Raw genomic sequence first — 17,230 nt, forward strand, 5'->3', positions numbered from 1 at the left:
AGAGGAGAGGAGAGGAGAGGAGAGGAGAGGAGAGGAGAGGAGAGGAGAGGAGAGGAGAGGAGAGGAGAGGAGAGGAGAGGAGAGGAGAGGAGAGGAGAGGAGAGGAGAGGAGAGGAGAGGAGAGGAGAGGAGAGGAGAGGAGAGGAGAGGAGAGGAGAGGAGAGGAGAGGAGAGGAGAGGAGAGGAGAGGAGAGGAGAGGAGAGGAGAGGAGAGGAGAGGAGAGGAGAGGAGAGGAGAGGAGAGGAGAGGAGAGGAGAGGAGAGGAGAGGAGAGGAGAGGAGAGGAGAGGAGGAATACTTGGAGGTCATTTTCCAGGAGATCTCCTGGGAGATCTCCAGCTGCTGCAGCCCCATGTGTGTCCTTGTTGCCTCTCTTGCCACCTCCAGGCTCCTGTGACTCCCAGTCCTCTTCCCACATCTCCCATCCTGCTTTTGCCTCCCTCCTTCCCTCCAGCTGTCCCTCACCCTGTCTCACCTTTTCCCTTTTCAGTCAAGTGAACCCTTCCCAGTTATTCTGGGCCATCCCCACCGCTGGCTCTGGCCCTGCTCCTGGAGGAGATGAGGGCTGGGTGTCCCCAAGGTCTGGTTGAGGTTTTCCTTGCTGCAGGACAGGTGACCTGGGGCCTCACCTCTGGACATTCCAGAAGGAAAGGGGTTGCCATATTCATTGGCAAAGACAAGTGCCAAGCAAGCAGCCACGTTCTGTTCCCAGCAAAGCAACATTCCATGACTAAACTTTGGAAAACAGGATGTGAGTGAGCTTTTTCTGCACCCAGGAGAAATCCATCATGCCTTCCTGCTCTGAGGCTCTATTAGCTCTCTGAGAAGTAAATGAGTAGAAAACACAATACAGCATTCCAGGGTGGTTCATTCATTTTTCTTTATTAATTTTCTTTCTCAGCACAAGAGGGAAAAAAGGAACATATGGGGAATGATCAGGAGCTATTTCTCAGTGCCATGGCCACCTGAAAAGGGTTTAGACCCATAATGCTGTGAAAAATTCATTCACATTTCCCAAATCACATTAGGCAGGTACAGATTGTTTTCACTTTTATGAATTTTTTTACCCTTCTAAGCTCTATTAAACCAGAATGTGCCAAAAATGTCAGGAGACAGAATTGCCTTGAAGTCCCAGCGGAGAACTGTTTGTAACTCGCCTAAATGAAAGCATTTCTTTTGAAATAAATTGGGGTTGAATTTAGCAGAAAAGGTTATAGCAAGACTGAAGCTGTACCAGCACAGACTACAAAAATGAGCCCTGTTTTACTCTCAACATTTGCTGGCATTGGGAAGGAACTGCACCAAACTCCACCAAGTATTGTGGCACTGGAGGCTCTGGCAGAGATTTTGGTGAGATCCCCCACCTAAAGTCATGGACAAGAGCCCTGAGCACCTGGACCTGGCCTCTGAGGGAGCTGGGAAGGGGCTGGAGCCCCAGGAGGGGCTGAGGGAGCTGGGAAAGGGGCTGAGCCTGGAGCAAAGGAGGCTCAGGGGGCCCTTGTGGCTCTGCACAAGTCCCTGGCAGGAGGGGACAGCCGGGGGGGTCGGGCTCTGCTGCCAGGGAACAGGGACAGGAGGAGAGCTCAGGCCTCAGGCTGGGCCAGGGGAGGCTCAGGGTGGGCAGCAGCAGGAATTTGCCCATGGAAAGGGAGCTCAGGCCTTGGCAGGGGCTGCCCAGGGAGCTTTGCAGTGCCCATCCCTGCAGGTGCCCAAGGAAGGGCTGGACGTGGCACTCAGGGCTCTGGGCTGGGGCCAAGGTGGGCATCGGGCACAGCTGGGACTCCCTGGGCTGCGAGGGCTTTTCCAGCCCCTGGGATCCTGGGATTGTGTGATATTAATGGAGACACCGGGGTCTGAGAGCAGCTGGGGCTCCTGAAGGGTGCAGACCGAGCCGTGCTGCTGCAGCTCCCTGGGAAAGGTCCAGGCAGGGCCCAAAACCCACTGAGGTCAAACGGGAGCTCTCAGCCCCAGCACCCCCCTGAGGGAACTGCCAGCACATCCCTGATTTCACCTCGTCTGTGAAACCACAATTCATGACAACGAGAGCACTGCGAGGGGTTCCCACTGATCCATACAAATCTCTCCAAGGTGTGCCAGAGGATGGGGCCAGACTCTGTTCAGTGCTGCCACTGACAGGGCTTTTTTAGGAATTCCCATTGTGGAACACCTTTGGCTTGGAAATGAGACTTCCTTCAGCTTGGAGTCATCACTGACTTTTATGGTGTGCTTATTTTTATCCTTGAGAAGTTTTCATTTTATTGAATACAGTTATTAATTTAAATCATTTTTACAATTGCTACCAGTAGCTCTGAGTCTGAAGTTTTTCCACAGCACCTGCCATGAGGAGGTTGAGGGATCTTGACAGAGCACACAGCAAGTCAGAAGAAGACCCCATAGGTGGATGTTCCTCTCCTGAAATGCATTTCTGTAATGTCACTTTGTACAGGTGTCCTGTAATTATTTTGCTTAGAGAATGATGCTGTGCACAAATTTTCTGTCAAAACTTGGAACGTGACTGTGCCCCATGTGAAAACCCATGTGAAAACAAGGAATTAACTAAATCATCCCAAGCCATCCAGCATCTGCTCTGCTCTGCCACTGCTAGAGGTGAGACAGGAACTGAGAGCTGCAATGTTGGGACATCTGGATAAGTTTGCAGAGTCACTTTTCCCTTCTTGTGGAACCTGCCAGGTCGGGCTTGGATTTCCATCATTGCAGTAATTTCTCTGAGTCTGGTGAGGGCAAACAGTCTTGGAAGGAGTTTACAGTCAGCTTTAGCCTGGTGGCAGCACCTCGGAGCACACGGAGGACAGTCCGGCACCAAAGCCTCTGGTGTAAGACAGGATGAGCCAGAGGGAGGTCACGGGGCCGAGCTCAGGTCACCGCGGAGCTCTGCCGGTGACGTGAATCAAACTCAGGATCCTCCTCTGGATCTGCTTGGTCCTCACCCCGTAGATGATGGGGTTGAGCACAGCGGGTACCAGGATGTAGATGTTGCCCATGATGATGTGGACCAGTGGGGCCAGGTCCTTCCCAAACCTGTGCACCACAGAGAGCCCGATCAGGGGCACGTAGAAGGCCAGCACGGCGCAGACGTGGGCGATGCAGGTGCTGAACACCTTGAGCCGCTCCCTCCAGGCCGCGAGGCGCAGGACGGCCTTGAGGATGAGGACGTAGGAGAGGCAGATGAGGACGGCGTCCAGCCCCATGACCAGCAGGATGGCGGTGAGCCCGTACACCACGCTGGGGGTGGTGTTGGCGCAGGCCAGGTTCATCACGTCCTGGTGCAGGCAGAAGGAGTGGGACAGCACGCGGGGGCCGCAGAAGGGGAGGGGCAGCAGGAGCAGAGGCAGCGGCAGGAAGAAGAGCACCCCTCTGGCCAGGGCCAGCAGCCCGATCTTGGCCGTGGCGCCGTTGGTGAGGACGGCGGCGTGGCGCAGCGGGTGGCAGATGGCCACGTAGCGATCCACGGCCATGGCCAGCAGCACGGTGGACTCGACGGCCGAGAGCGTGTGGATGAGGAACATCTGGAGCAGGCAGGCGGCGAAGCTGATCTCCCTGCTGTCGAACCAGTAGAAGGAGAGGACGCGCGGCACGGTGGCCGTGGCCAGGGCCAGGTCGATGGCGGCCAGCATGCAGAGGAAGAAGTACATGGGCGCGTGCAGGCTGGGCTCGGCGCGCACCACCAGCAGCACCGCGCAGTTCCCCGCCAGCGCCAGGATGTAGGCCGAGCACAGCGGGATGGCCATCCAGGACTGCGCCGCCTCCAGGCCCGGGATGCTGGCCAGGATGAAGGACGGGCTGAGGTCAGAGCTGTTGGAGAAGGGCATGGCCCGCAGCACCAGGGGCGCTCATGCTATGCCAGGGCACTTCCTGCTGCGAGGGAAACACAAACGGGGCCTTTTATAAGCCCTTTCCCATGGCTTAGGATCCCACAGGGCCATTCCTGGGATTCTCAGAGCTGCCACACTGATGCAGAGAGCTCCTCTCCCAGATTTTTACCCCGTTATGGCTCTATGCAGCAACATACGCGGTGACAAAACGCTGACATTTGAGTTTGAACGGGAATTGCCTGAATTCTCTAAAAGGCAGAACACCGTAAAATCAACCTTTTGAATAATAAACCCATCAGCTGAACTTGTTTGCTTTTCTTTTCAGAGGACAAAATTAAAAATAATAACAAAAAAACCCAGCAGATTTTTAGTGCTTTCTGGAAAGCTTCAGTGCTGCTTGATTTTTTCCATATGTGATGTGGTGCCCTGTCAGAAATGTGCTCAGCGAGGCTGAAGCTGGCAGTGCTGCCTCCCACGACCCAGCCCTCCCCAGAACAGCTCACAGGCACAGGCAGACATGGGTCTTTCCAATTTTTTTTGCTTGTGCAAATTGGATATTCACCCTATGAAAAACATGCATGGAAAAAACAGAATATCTGTAGAAAAAAAAAAATAATCAGATTATTCACCTTATTCTGTACCTGCAGATTTTCCAGGAGTGCTGTGATCCCCGGGTAATGGCCTGAAGATACATAAAAGGCTTTGCTTCAGGCACTTTTCCATTTTCAGGTACCAAGCCAGTACCTGTGCTGGAGTAAACCCACCATCCCTCCTGCCCTGCGTGGACAGCACAAGGTCAAGCACAACCTGAGCTTTCTGGTTATTCTTTTCATGCCCAGCCTGTGCAAATAAATGATGCAAAGTGGCTTTATGGCAAGCTCTGCAGGTTATTAAAGGAGTTATTTTATAAGTGATGTTGGGTTGTGAAACGTGGGGGTTTTTATCGCACATCTGTGGTGAAGGCCTAAAATAGCATCAGGCTTTATTCTCCTGATGTGGGGCTTTTCCATCTCGGATGTATAACAAGCAGGACTCACCCTGTAGCTTTTTATCCCCGATTTACACACAGTGTGGGAGGACTGCTGCTGTCACCGTGCCCAAAATCTATTCCGGGGATGACGTTGGCAGCCAAGCACTCACATTAAACACAAACGGAATGAACACGGAGGCTCAGCAATCACCAGCAGGTACTGAGGCACCTCAGCTGCCAGCCCTGATGGAATTACCTGAGTCTCACTGGAAAGCTTCTGCCCTCCTGATCATTTCCCTGGGGGAATGGGGTTGTGAGACAGGCACTGAAACCACCCCTGGTGCTTCAGTTCATCTCTAATTCTCTGCCACTGATAAATGTATGCAGGTTTTCATAAGTGGCTCAGGACTTGGGATTGCTGGTGGGCAGAGCAAGTGCTGTGAGGGCCTGGGTTTCTGTAGAGATGGAAACTGGGTCCATGTCTCTGAAACACCAGTAAATGCAGATTTATTTTCCTAGGGGGATCCAAGCACCAGCCCCAGCAGTAAATCACAGAATCGCTGGGGTTGGAAACCCAGGATCCAACCTTGGACCAATCCCCACCTCATCAAAGAACCATGGAATGGTTTGGGTTGGGAGGAACATTAAAGTTCATCCCATTCCCAGCCCAGCCACAGCAGGGACACCTCCCACTGTCCCAGGAGCTCCCAATGTCCAGCCTGGCCTTGGGCACTGCCAGGGATCCAGGGGCAGCCCCAGCTGCTCTGGCAATTCCATCCCAGCCCCTGCCCACCCTGCCAGGGAACAATTCCTGCCCAAGATCCCAAGATCCAGCCCTGCTCTCTGCCCCTGGCAGCCATTCCCTGGCTCCTGGCCCTGCAGCCCTTGGCCCCAGTCCCTCTCCAGCTCTCCTGGAGCCCCTTCAGGCCCTGCAAGGGGCTCTGAGCTCTCCCTGCAGCTTCTCCTCTCCAGCTGAGCACCCCCAGCTCTCCCATCTTTCTTTTCCTTTCTCCTTCTCTGCCTCCTCCCTCTTTCCCTTCCCCTTCCTCTCCCCTCCAACCTTTATCTCTCCCTCTTTCATTCCCCCTCCACCCTGCTCTCCAGCTGTGCTGATAAATCCCCCACACTTTGCCCCCCAACTCCCCCACAAACATTTTCTTACTGTAGCAGAGGCTCCTCGGGCTTTTTGTTTCGGGGCCGTTTTGGAGAACAGCTGCAGCCAGGACACACAGACCTCCAGGGATGAACTCTGGAAGATTTCAGAATGGGAGCAGACTCAGAACCTTCTCAGAATTCTCAACCATCAGTTTCAGAATCCCGTGTGAGGTTGCTGCCAGCCAGGCGTCTCTACAGCAAAGCCCTTTTCCCCTGGATCTCGCTCCCTTCTGTTATTTTCCCTGCAAGCTCCAGTTTAGGTCAGAGGGATTTGAGCAGAGCCCTTTCCTTCCCCAGTGCCAGTGGGAGCTGCTCCCCAGGCTGAGCTCCTGGGGGCTGCTGCTGTTGGGCAAGGGGCCCTGGGACACAGCAAGATAATGAGCAGAGCAGAGAGCGAGCAGTGGCCTGGGAATCCTCCCCTCAGGACTCTTCCCTGCCCTCTTTCTGGTTTTTTATGGAGATGTTTCCGCATTATTTCTTCCTCTATTTTTTTCTCTCCAGCTCCATGTGGAGCAGAACAGAAAGTCACTGATCTGGGCTGGTGAAGTGCTCAGTGTCAGGCAAAACCAGGACAGGTTAGGGGTGGGATCCTGTCCTGGTGCCTTTGCTGCTTCGTCCTTCCAAAGTAAACACCGACTGTTGCTTCTCATTCTCCACAGTGCTCAGGACTGGTGAAAATGTGGCTTGAGATGAAGAGAAGGACAGCTCTGCAGTTTGGAGGAGTGAAACATTCACAGCTGGATGTGGCACTCTGTGCTCCTGTCTGGGTGACAAGCTGGGGGTCACTCACCTGTCTGGCAGCGTTTTTCCAACCCAGTGGTTCTGTGACTCTGTTCTATGGTTCTGGGACGTTTCAACCTGTCTGGGGGACGATGTGAGCCAGGAGAACCATGAAACCTTTCAGCCTCCAGCAGGGCAAGGAGATGCTGGGACATGCTGGCATCTCCCACCTGTGGGTGTCCCTGGAGGTTCCCACCCTGCTGAGGGGCACAGCCAGCACCAGCAGGCCTCAGAGGGAAGGCAGCAGCACGGGGGCCTGAGTGACAGGAAGTTTAACCATTCCTAAAATGTTTTTGATCTCCCCATTTTGTTTGCAAGAGAGCTTCCAGCCCCAGCAGAGCCCCAAGCCCATCCAGACACACACCTGGCTCACACAGTCCTGCCCACCTGCAGCACATCCTGAGGATTTTAGGCAGCTCCAACCTAATCTTTCTGCATCATATAGACAGAAAAAAAGGCTTCCTCAAATCTTATGACCTTTCACAACAAATAGATGGATTTTATTGTATGCTGCACATACATGACATTCAATGCAGAACAATGATGGGGACACTAACTAGGCTTGGCAAGCTGGAAAGACTCAAAGACATCCAGAAGAGATGCACAAGCAGCTGTTTTCTCACTGGGGATGGACACAGCGCTCTGGACACAGGGATGATGGCTGAACAGGTTTCTCAGAAGGGCTGAGACTGCTCTGGGCTCCTCAACAGGGCCTAATGAGAAATGTTCTCTGCTTGGATGTGTCGTTAACCCGGGGTGTCTGCAGGAAGGGAGGAAAGCACCGTGCTAGGACACAACCCAAAGTTCCCAGCTCTGGGCTGGGGGACAGCATCCCAGTGCCTCTGCAGCATGGATGGAGCACCAAGAGACCAGTGCACCAGCTCTGACCAGGAAACAGTCCCAGAGCTCTGACCAAGGACCCAGAGCTCTGACACAGAGCCCAGTTCCACAGAACTGACACAGAGCCCAGTCCCAGAGCTCTGACACAGAGCCCAGTCCACAGGACAGACACACAGCCCAGTCCCTCAGGACAGACACACAGCCCAGTCCCTCAGGACAGACACACAGCCCTCAGGACAGACACACAGCCCTCAGGACAGACACACAGCCCAGTCCCACGGGACAGACACACAGCCCACAGGACGGACACAGGACAGACACACAGCCCTCAGGACAGACACACAGCCCAGTCCCTCAGGACAGACACACAGCCCACAGGACGGACACAGGACAGACACACAGCCCTCAGGACAGACACACAGCCCTCAGGACAGACACAGGACAGACACACAGCCCTCAGGACAGACACACAGCCCAGTCCCTCAGTACAGACACACAGCCCACAGGACAGACACAGGACAGACACACAGCCCACAGGACAGACACACAGCCCACAGGACAGACACACAGCCCAGCCCCTCAGGACAGACACACAGCCCACAGGACAGACACACAGCCCACAGGACAGACACAGGACAGACACACAGCCCACAGGACAGACACACAGCCCTCAGGACAGACACACAGCCCACAGGACAGACACACAGCCCAGCCCCTCAGGACAGACACACAGCCCACAGGACAGACACACAGCCCACAGGACAGACACAGGACAGACACACAGCCCACAGGACAGACACACAGCCCTCAGGACAGACACAGGACAGACACACAGCCCTCAGGACAGACACACAGCCCACAGGACAGACACACAGCCCAGCCCCTCAGGACAGACACACAGCCCACAGGACAGACACACAGCCCACAGGACAGACACAGGACAGACACACAGCCCACAGGACAGACACACAGCCCGCAGGACAGACACACAGCCCACAGGACAGACACACAGCCCAGCCCCTCAGGACAGACACACAGCCCACAGGACAGACACACAGCCCACAGGACAGACACAGGACAGACACACAGCCCTCAGGACAGACACACAGCCCACAGGACAGACACACAGCCCACAGGACAGACACAGGACAGACACACAGCCCTCAGGACAGACACACAGCCCAGCCCCTCAGGATAGACACACAGCCCACAGGACGGACACACAGCCCTCAGGACAGACACACAGCCCACAGGACAGACACACAGCCCACAGGACAGACACAGGACAGACACACAGCCCACAGGACAGACACACAGCCCACAGGACAGACACAGGACAGACACACAGCCCACAGGACAGACACACAGCCCACAGGACAGACACAGGACAGACACACAGCCCACAGGACAGACACAGGACAGACACACAGCCCACAGGACAGACACACAGCCCTCAGGACAGACACACAGCCCACAGGACAGACACAGGACAGACACACAGCCCACAGGACAGACACACAGCCCTCAGGACAGACACACAGCCCACAGGACAGACACACAGCCCAGCCCCTCAGGACAGACACACAGCCCAGCCCCTCAGGACAGACACACAGCCCACAGGACAGACACACAGCCCACAGGACAGACACAGGACAGACACACAGCCCACAGGACAGACACACAGCCCACAGGACAGACACACAGCCCACAGGACAGACACACAGCCCTCAGGACAGACACACAGCCCAGCCCCTCAGCCCTCCTGGCAGAACCGGAGCAGGAATCTAGCAGTCGGCCCCGCGCGTCCTGCGCAGGGCCCTGAGCAAGGCCTCGCGGATGTGGGTGGATTTCACGCTGTAGATGACGGGGTTGAGAGCGGGGGGAATGGTGAGGTAGGTGTAGGCCACCGCGGTGTTAACGAGGGGAGGAACGTCCTTTCCAAAGCGATGGATCATGGACAGGCCGATCATGGGGATGAAGAACACGAGCACGGCGCAGATGTGGGAGACACAGGTGTTCAGAGCCTTCAGACACTCCTCCTTGGTGGTGAGGCTGACGACGGTTCTGATGATGAGGATGTAGGACAGCACGATGAAGATGAAGTCCATCCCCACCGTGGATAAGAGAATGATCATCCCGTAGAAGACGTTGACCTTTATGTCTGCGCACGCCAGGTTCATGATGTCGGGGTGGAAGCAGAAGGAGTGGGACAGCTCCGTCCTGCCGCAGTAGGTCAGCCTCCTGAGCAGGAAGGGGACGGGCAGCAGCGACACCGTCCCCCTCAGCACAATGGCCAGGCCGATCTTCAGCACGGTGCTCTTGGTCAGGATGGCCGCGTGTCTCAGGGGGTGGGAGATGGCGATGAAGCGGTCAAAGGCCATGGCCAGCAGCACGGAGGACTCGATGAAGGACAGGATGTGGATGAAATACATCTGGGTGAGGCAGGCGTCGAAGCCAATCCTGCGCACGTTGAACCAGAAGAGGCCCAGGGTGGTGGGCAGGGTGCAGAGGGCCAAGCCCAGGTCAGTGACGGCCAGCATGGACAGGAAATAGTACATGGGCTCGTGGAGACTCGGGGTCCTCCTGATGATGAACAGGATCACGCAGTTGCCCAGGAGAGCGGTGAGGTAGAGGGCACAGAAAGGGATGGAGACCCAGGGGTGAAGGGCTTCCAGGCCCGGGATGCCCATCATGAGGAAAGCTGCAGGCTGGTGGAAGGAGCCATTGAATTCCCACGGGGTGGGCGAGTCCCGCTCCATCCCAGCTCCGCTCTCACATGGCCTAGACCTAAAACAAACCAACAACACAAACTCCACGTGGCTGGACTCTCCGCTGGGCAGAGGAGCTGCACATCCCTCCACCTCCCCACCAGCCTCTGCAGGGCTCCCTGTGCCGTTTGGGGGCTGTCACATGTGGCCACACTCTTGTGTATCCATTAAATCCTAAGCTGAAGGAAAAGGATGGACATTTTTTGTTGAAAAAGTAGAAAGAAAAAGAAAGAAATAGCTTTGAATAAAAAGGAAAATATTCCACTATTTCACAGTTGTCCCCAAATTCCAGAGTTTGAGATGCTCTATGGAGTGAGCAAACGCCTTTTCCATGCTCATCCCAATCTTGACCAGGCTGCTAAGCCAAGGCTGCTTTTTTGTGCCAACTGGAGATCAAAAGGCGTGAAAATTGATGAAGTTTAACCCTGACAATCCTTCTTATTTAGGAAATCAACACTGCAAATGCAAAATTCGTTGGTGCTGGCACAGGCTGCCCAGAGAAGCTGTGGCTGCCCCATCCCTGCAGGTGTTTAATGCCAGATTGGAGCAGCCTGGTGCAGTGGAAGCTGTCCCTGCCCACGGCAGTTGTTGGAACAGGATGGTCTTTAAGGGCCCTCCCAATCCCAACCAGTCTGGGATTCCAAAGAAGAGAGAATCAGGCTCTCAGAGCCCCCTGCTCCCAGGTGAGAAGGTGGCTCCCAGGGCAAGGTGGGTTTGCAGTGCTCCTCACACCAAGCCCTGCTCACTTCACAGTCTTGCTGGCAGGTGGAGGGGAATAAACGAGCAAACCCGGGATGGACACAGCGTGTGTGGTGCCTGGGACGTGTGTTGATAACAGGCAAAGCACAAGGTGTTCCAGGTTCAGAGCCCTGGGGAGGATCCTGGGAAGGTCCCTGGGATGAGCTGGAGAGGAGGGGCACACAGGATGTGGTGGATCCAGGGGAGGAGAGGGAGGCCTTGGCAGAAATCCGGCAGTGTCTGCTCCGGTGAGTGCAGCGGGATGTCAGTGGGACATCCTGCAACAGGAGATCCAGGAGCGAGGCTTGTTCAGCCCAGAGAAGGTTTGCAGGGCTCCAGCAGCAGCCTTGCCCTACCTCCAAGGAGACATCAGGGAGGCTGGAGCGGGATCTTCAGGGCAGAGCATGGAAGAAGGATGGGAGGCAACGGGGGAAGTTGAAATGAGGGAGGTTTAGACTGAATAAAATGAGAAATGTGTCCCCATCGAGCATCGGGGCAGGTTTCCCAGAGGTTGCACATCTCCATCCACAGAAGTTTGCAAGACCCAAGTGGACAAGGCCATGAGACCTCCCAGCTGGCCCTGCATGAGGCAGATGTTGGACCAGAGATCTTCCAGCATGAATTATCCAATGAACCTCCGAGCCTTGGCACAATCCAGTTTCCTGCATTTCCTGTGACAATGCTGACACTGACAGGGTCCCTGAGCCCCTCAGTGACAGAGTGACCCGCTGGCTGGCTGGGGGACAGCAGCAAATGTGCCAGATGAGATAATTAAAGCAAAAAAATGTTTGTGCCTTCAGTCCCCCTGCACCTTCCGCAGGATGCAGAGCTCAGGCCTCGGTGTGCCTGGATCATGAGCCAGAGGGTTTGCTGTGACACAGCTCATCTTTGGATAACAGACAATCCTTCCATGACGTATTTATTAGGTTCCTAATACGATTTTCTTCATTAGATTCTCAGCTTGAGGGTCTAAGTGACAATAAATCCTGAAGCTTAGCAAGGACAAACATCTTCCTGCTCCAGGGCAAAAGCAAGACATAAGTGATGGGGCCTGGGGAAAACCCCAAATCATTTGGTTTTCTCCAGGCAGGGCAGAGCCAATGGTTGGTATCAGAACCACCCTGAGCTGCACCCTGCCGTGTCAGGTGCTGAAGGGACAATCTCAGCCCTCCCCAGGAGAGCCTGGCCAGCCTGGGGGGCTCAGGCATGGGTGGGCAGCTGGTGCATCCCTGCTGCTTCCACAGAGCCTGATGGGACCCCAGGAAACTGCCCACAGGTACCTCTGGTCCTCACTGCTGGCTCACAGCTCCCAAAGGTGAGAGCTGCCCCTCTCTGCCAAGGCAGCAGCATCTGGAGGGTGGGCAGGGGCTGGGATGGAATTGCCAGAGCAGCTGGGGCTGCCCCTGGATCCCTGGCAGTGCCCAAGGCCAGGCTGGACATTGGGAGCAGCTGGGACAGTGGGAGGTGTCCCTGCCATGGCAGGGGGGTACAGGGTGGGATTTGGGGTCCCTTTCTACCCAGAGCATTCCATGATTCTGTGATCTGAGCAGTGAAATCAGTCTGCTGACTCCTGCAACTCAATCACATCTGGGGCCTGGGTAAAAACCTAAAAAATCTGAGTGTGTGCAGACCTGTGTCCCAGAGCACAGCTCCTGGCAGACACCCAGAGCTCTCAGACACTGAGATTCAACAGTTTTCCAGGAATAGGGAGGTGGGTAAAGAGACTGTTAGAGCACCAAGGAAAGAAGGGGCTGGTGAGAACTCCTGGGTCTGTAGGAGATGCTTTGCTTACAAGAAAACCTTCCCTCAAACCTGACTTTGTCCAACACCAGCAGCTCCCATCAGAGGGAAGGTTACACCACACAGAGTTGTAGAAGTTACTCAGACACAGGATTTATCCCCTCTGAGCTGCTCTGGTTTGTGTCCCAAGCCGTTACAGACACAGATTCCAGCCCCAGAGGGTTTTAGCCCTCCAGGTTTCATGTGTGTGTCTGTAAGGGATCTGTGTAAATATACACACAAAAAATGGACGAGATGCACAAACAGCCAGGCCTGCTTGTTCATGGGCACTTGGATGTGTGCAGGTAACACACAGCTCAGCTTACAGCACACGTGTGTCTGCCACAGAATCCCAGAACCACAGAACCAGAAAAGATCTCCTGGCTGACTGCCATGGGATGGCAACTGCACCCTTCCTGCACGGCCAAGCCCTGAGGAGGGAGCAAACCTCCCATTCCTGGAGGACACCAAGTTAAAGACCTGTGTCAGCCCTTGGGGGTGGCTGCTGAGCCATCCAGCATGGACAGGGTGTCCTGCTCTGTGCCCCAGCTGCTCCTGCCCCCAGGAGCAGCCTCTGCTGGGACAGCCCGGGCACCAGGGCGCATGGAGGGCACCGTGTGTCCCTTCTCGTGCCTTAAAGCCACCTCCTGGTCTTGTGCCTGTCCCTCAATTTCAAACTGCCAACAATTTGAAATGCTGGTGTTCCAAGGGTTCCTGTCAGCGAGGGCAGGAGCAGGGCCTTGGGAGCTGGGGCTGGTGGAGGCTCAGGAATCGGCTCCTTCCCAAAGAGGAGACGCTGCTCTTTTCACATGGGCATCGCTGCCCACCCAAGCAACCGAGTGAGGGCTCAGCAAGGGGAGCGGGATCAGCACAGGGACCCTGGGGATGCAGCCCCTGGAGAGCCCTGGGGACATGGGGACATGGGGACATGGGGACCAGGACAGGCACGGGATGTTCCCACAGCTGGGACGGCCCCACGAGTGGGACAGCAGCAGCATCCCACAGCACATCCACCTGAGGTGCCATGAACCCATCCCTCCTCACCTGTGTCACTGTGTCACCACAGCAGTGCCACTGTCCCACCCGTGTCACTGTGCCACCACAGCAGTGTCACTGTCCCACCTGAGTCACTGCCCCACCACAGCAGTGCCACTGTCCCACCTGTGTCACTGTGCCACCACAGCAGTGTCACTGTCCCACCTGTGTCACTGTGCCACCAAGGGCTGCCACTATCCCACCTGTGTCACTGTGCCACCACAGCAGTGCCACTGTCCCACCTGTGTCACTGTCCCACCTGTGTCACTGTGTCACCAAGGGCTGCCACTGTCCCACCTGTGTCACTGTGCCACCAAGGGCTGCCACTGTCCCACCTGTGTCACTGTGCCACCAAGGGCTGCCACTGTCCCACCTGTGTCACTGTGCCACCACAGCAGTGTCACTGTCCCACCTGTGTCACTGCCACCACAGCAGTGTCACTGTCCCACCTGTGTCACTGTGCCACCACAGCAGTGTCACTGTCCCACCTGTGTCACTGTGCCACCACAGCAGTGTCACTGTCCCACCTGTGTCACTGTGCTACCAAGGGCTGCCACTGTCCCACCTGTGTCACTGTGCCACCACAGCAGTGTCACTGTCCCACCTGTGTCACTGTGCCACCACAGCAGTGCCACTGTCCCACCTGTGTCACTGAGCCACCACAGCAGTGTCACTGTCCCACCTGTGTCACTGTGCCACCACAGCAGTGTCACTGTCCCACCTGTGTCACTGTGTCACCACAGCAATGCCACTGTCCCACCTGTGTCACTGTGCCACCACAGCAGTGTCACTGTCCCACCTGTGTCACTGTGCCACCACAGCAGTGTCACTGTCCCACCTGAGTCACTGCCCCACCACAGCAGTGCCACTGTCCCACTTGTGTCACTGCCACCACAGCAGTGTCACTGTCCCACCTGTGTCACTGTGCCACCACAGCAGTGTCACTGTCCCACCTGTGTCACTGTGTCACCACAGCAATGCCACTGTCCCACCTGTGTCACTGTGCCACCACAGCAGTGTCACTGTCCCACCTGTGTCACTGTGCCACCACAGCAGTGTCACTGTCCCACCTGAGTCACTGCCCCACCACAGCAGTGCCACTGTCCCACTTGTGTCACTGCCACCACAGCAATGCCACTGTCCCACCCGTGTCACTGTGCCACCAAGGGCTGCCACTGTCCCACCTGTGTCACTGTGCCACCAAGGGCTGCCACTGTCCCACCTGTGTCACTGTCCCACCACAGCAATGCCACTGTCCCACCCGTGTCACTGTGCCACCAAGGGCTGCCACTGTCCCACCTGTGTCACTGTGCCACCACAGCAATGCCACTGTCCCACCTGTGTCACTGTGCCACCAAGGGCTGTCACTGTCCCACCTGTGTCACTGTGCCACCACAGCAGTGCCACTGTCCCACCTGTGTCACTGTGCCACCACAGCAATGCCACTGTCCCACCTGTGTCACTGTGCCACCAAGGGCTGTCACTGTCCCACCTGTGTCACTGTGCCACCACAGCAGTGCCACTGTCCCACCTGTGTCACTGTGCCACTAAGGGCTGCCACTGTCCCACCTGTGTCACTGTGCCACCACAGCAATGCCACTGTCCCACCTGTGTCAGTGTGCCACCACAGCAGTGTCACTGTCCCACCCGTGTCACTGTGCCACCACAGCAGTGTCACTGTCCCACCTGTGTCACTGTGCCACCACAGCAGTGCCACTGTCCCACCTGTGTCACTGTGCCACCAAGGGCTGTCACTGTCCCACCTGTGTCACCGTGTCACTACAGCAGTGTCACTGTCCCACCTGTGTCACTGTGCTACCAAGGGCTGCCACTGGCCTACCTGTGTCACTGTGCCACCAAGTGCTGCCACTGTCCCACCTGTGTCACTGTGCCACCACAGCAGTGCCACTGTCCCACCTGTGCCACTGTCCCACCACAGCAGTGCCACTGTCCCACCTGTGCCACTGTCCCACCACAGCAATGCCACTGTCCCACCTGTGTCACCGTGTCACTACAACAGTGTCACTGTCCCACCCGTGTCACTGTCCCACCCGTGTCACTGTCCCACCTGTGTCTCTGTGCCACCCGTGTCACTGTGCCACCCGTGTCACTGTGCCACCCATGTCACTGTGCCACCCCAGGGTGCAGGGGGGGAGCTGCCTGCACTTACCGAGGGTGCCGGGGGCTCTGGTGCCAGCGCAGGCTCAGCCCTGTCGAGGATCAGAGGCCGATGCCATGTCCGTGCCAGTGTCCGTGTCCGTGTCCCTGCCCGTGCCAGTGTCCGTGTCCCTGTCCCTGCCCGTGTCCCAGCCCCAGGGCTGCCCTTATAACGCTGCCCCTGCCCAATCACCCGGAGCCGCGGCTCCCGTGCGCAAGCAGCGGGAGGAGTGTGTGCAGTAAATGAGCATTTCCATTTATGCTGCTCTCCCAGCAGGCAGCCTTTTCTCCTGATAGTTTATTGGTGACATGTTTATGGCTCCCGGTGATTTATGGCTGGCAGAGCTGCAGCCACTGCGCTGGCAATACACCTCATTTTTATTGGGAGCATAAATCTGTAGTGGAAATAATAAATTTTGCGAGAGGAGAGCGTCGCTCCGAGGGAATGACAGAGGGGAAGTTCTGGTTGTCTCCCCTTTGAGCGGTGAGACATCAAATGTTTAATTAAAATCATATTATATTGCACAATAAAAACGAATGGGATGTCACAAAGGCAAACACAGCCCCAGGTGTCCCCTCGGGCGGCCCAGGAGCCGCCTGTCTCAAGATGTCTTGTGGCAGTAAGTTTATCTTTGCCCCTCAGCTGTGGGGTGGAAACTGAATTTCACCATAATTTCTGTGCCTGAACCAGGCCAAGGAGAGCAAATGGGTTTGTCTCACGAGGGGTGTCTGTAGAAAATGCAGCCTCTGGCTCTAGAAGAGACTTCTGCAGCTGTAAACCCATCTGTGCTGGGGCACTGCCCGCCAGGGACACCAGGGGATTCACAGAGTCCTGGGGTGGGTGACACTGGGGAAGCTGTCCAGGAGCACCCAGCCCAACCTGTGCCCGAACCCCACCTTGTCCCCAGGGCACCAAATGCCACGTCCAGCCCTTCCCTGGTCACCCCCAGGGATGGACACTGCAAAGGTTGGGAGGACAGGACAAGGGAACGGCCTCAGGCTGGGCCAGGGGAGGCTCAGGGTGGACAGCAGCAGGAATTTGCCCATGGAAAGGGAGCTCAGGCCTTGGCAGGGGCTGCCCAGGGAGCTTTGCAGTGCCCATCCCTGCAGGTGCCCAAGGAAGGGCTGGACGTGGCACTCAGGGCTCTGGGCTGGGGACAAGGTGGGCATCGGGC

The 17,230-nt window shown here is 56.2% G+C and overlaps 2 protein-coding genes across 7 annotated transcripts; both read right to left on the minus strand.

Moving 5' to 3' along the window:
- Positions 1 to 855: 855 nt before the first annotated feature.
- Positions 856 to 16,117, minus strand: LOC111942879 (olfactory receptor 51E2-like). 5 transcript variants are annotated; one of them, XM_086883823.1, is made up of 4 exons: positions 16,069 to 16,117; positions 5,966 to 6,052; positions 4,463 to 4,515; positions 856 to 3,873 (listed from the first exon to the last, which is right to left on the minus strand). In XM_086883823.1, exon 4 carries the CDS (start codon positions 3,828 to 3,830, stop codon positions 2,880 to 2,882), a length of 951 nt encoding a protein of 316 aa, XP_086739949.1. In that variant the 5' UTR covers positions 3,831 to 3,873; positions 4,463 to 4,515; positions 5,966 to 6,052; positions 16,069 to 16,117; the 3' UTR covers positions 856 to 2,879. The 5 variants fall into 5 exon arrangements, with proteins under 5 accessions (XP_086739949.1, XP_086739950.1, XP_086739948.1 ...); XM_086883824.1 differs by having other exon boundaries at positions 856 to 3,876; XM_086883822.1 differs by lacking the exon at positions 16,069 to 16,117 and having other exon boundaries at positions 5,966 to 6,388.
- Positions 7,214 to 16,193, minus strand: LOC111944190 (olfactory receptor 51G2-like). Of its 2 annotated transcripts, XM_086883820.1 has the most exons (4): positions 16,069 to 16,193; positions 9,281 to 10,365; positions 8,231 to 9,030; positions 7,214 to 8,059 (listed from the first exon to the last, which is right to left on the minus strand). In XM_086883820.1, the coding sequence occupies exon 2, from the start codon at positions 10,335 to 10,337 to the stop codon at positions 9,363 to 9,365; it is 975 nt and encodes a 324-aa protein (XP_086739946.1). In that variant the 5' UTR covers positions 10,338 to 10,365; positions 16,069 to 16,193; the 3' UTR covers positions 7,214 to 8,059; positions 8,231 to 9,030; positions 9,281 to 9,362. The 2 variants fall into 2 exon arrangements, with proteins under 2 accessions (XP_086739946.1, XP_086739945.1); XM_086883819.1 differs by lacking the exon at positions 16,069 to 16,193 and having other exon boundaries at positions 7,214 to 7,828; positions 8,801 to 10,492.
- Positions 16,194 to 17,230: the final 1,037 nt, after the last annotated feature.

Source organism: Cyanistes caeruleus, chromosome 3 (assembly GCF_971803275.1).
Source record: "Cyanistes caeruleus chromosome 3, bCyaCae1.hap1.1, whole genome shotgun sequence".
NCBI lineage: Eukaryota > Metazoa > Chordata > Aves > Passeriformes > Paridae > Cyanistes > Cyanistes caeruleus.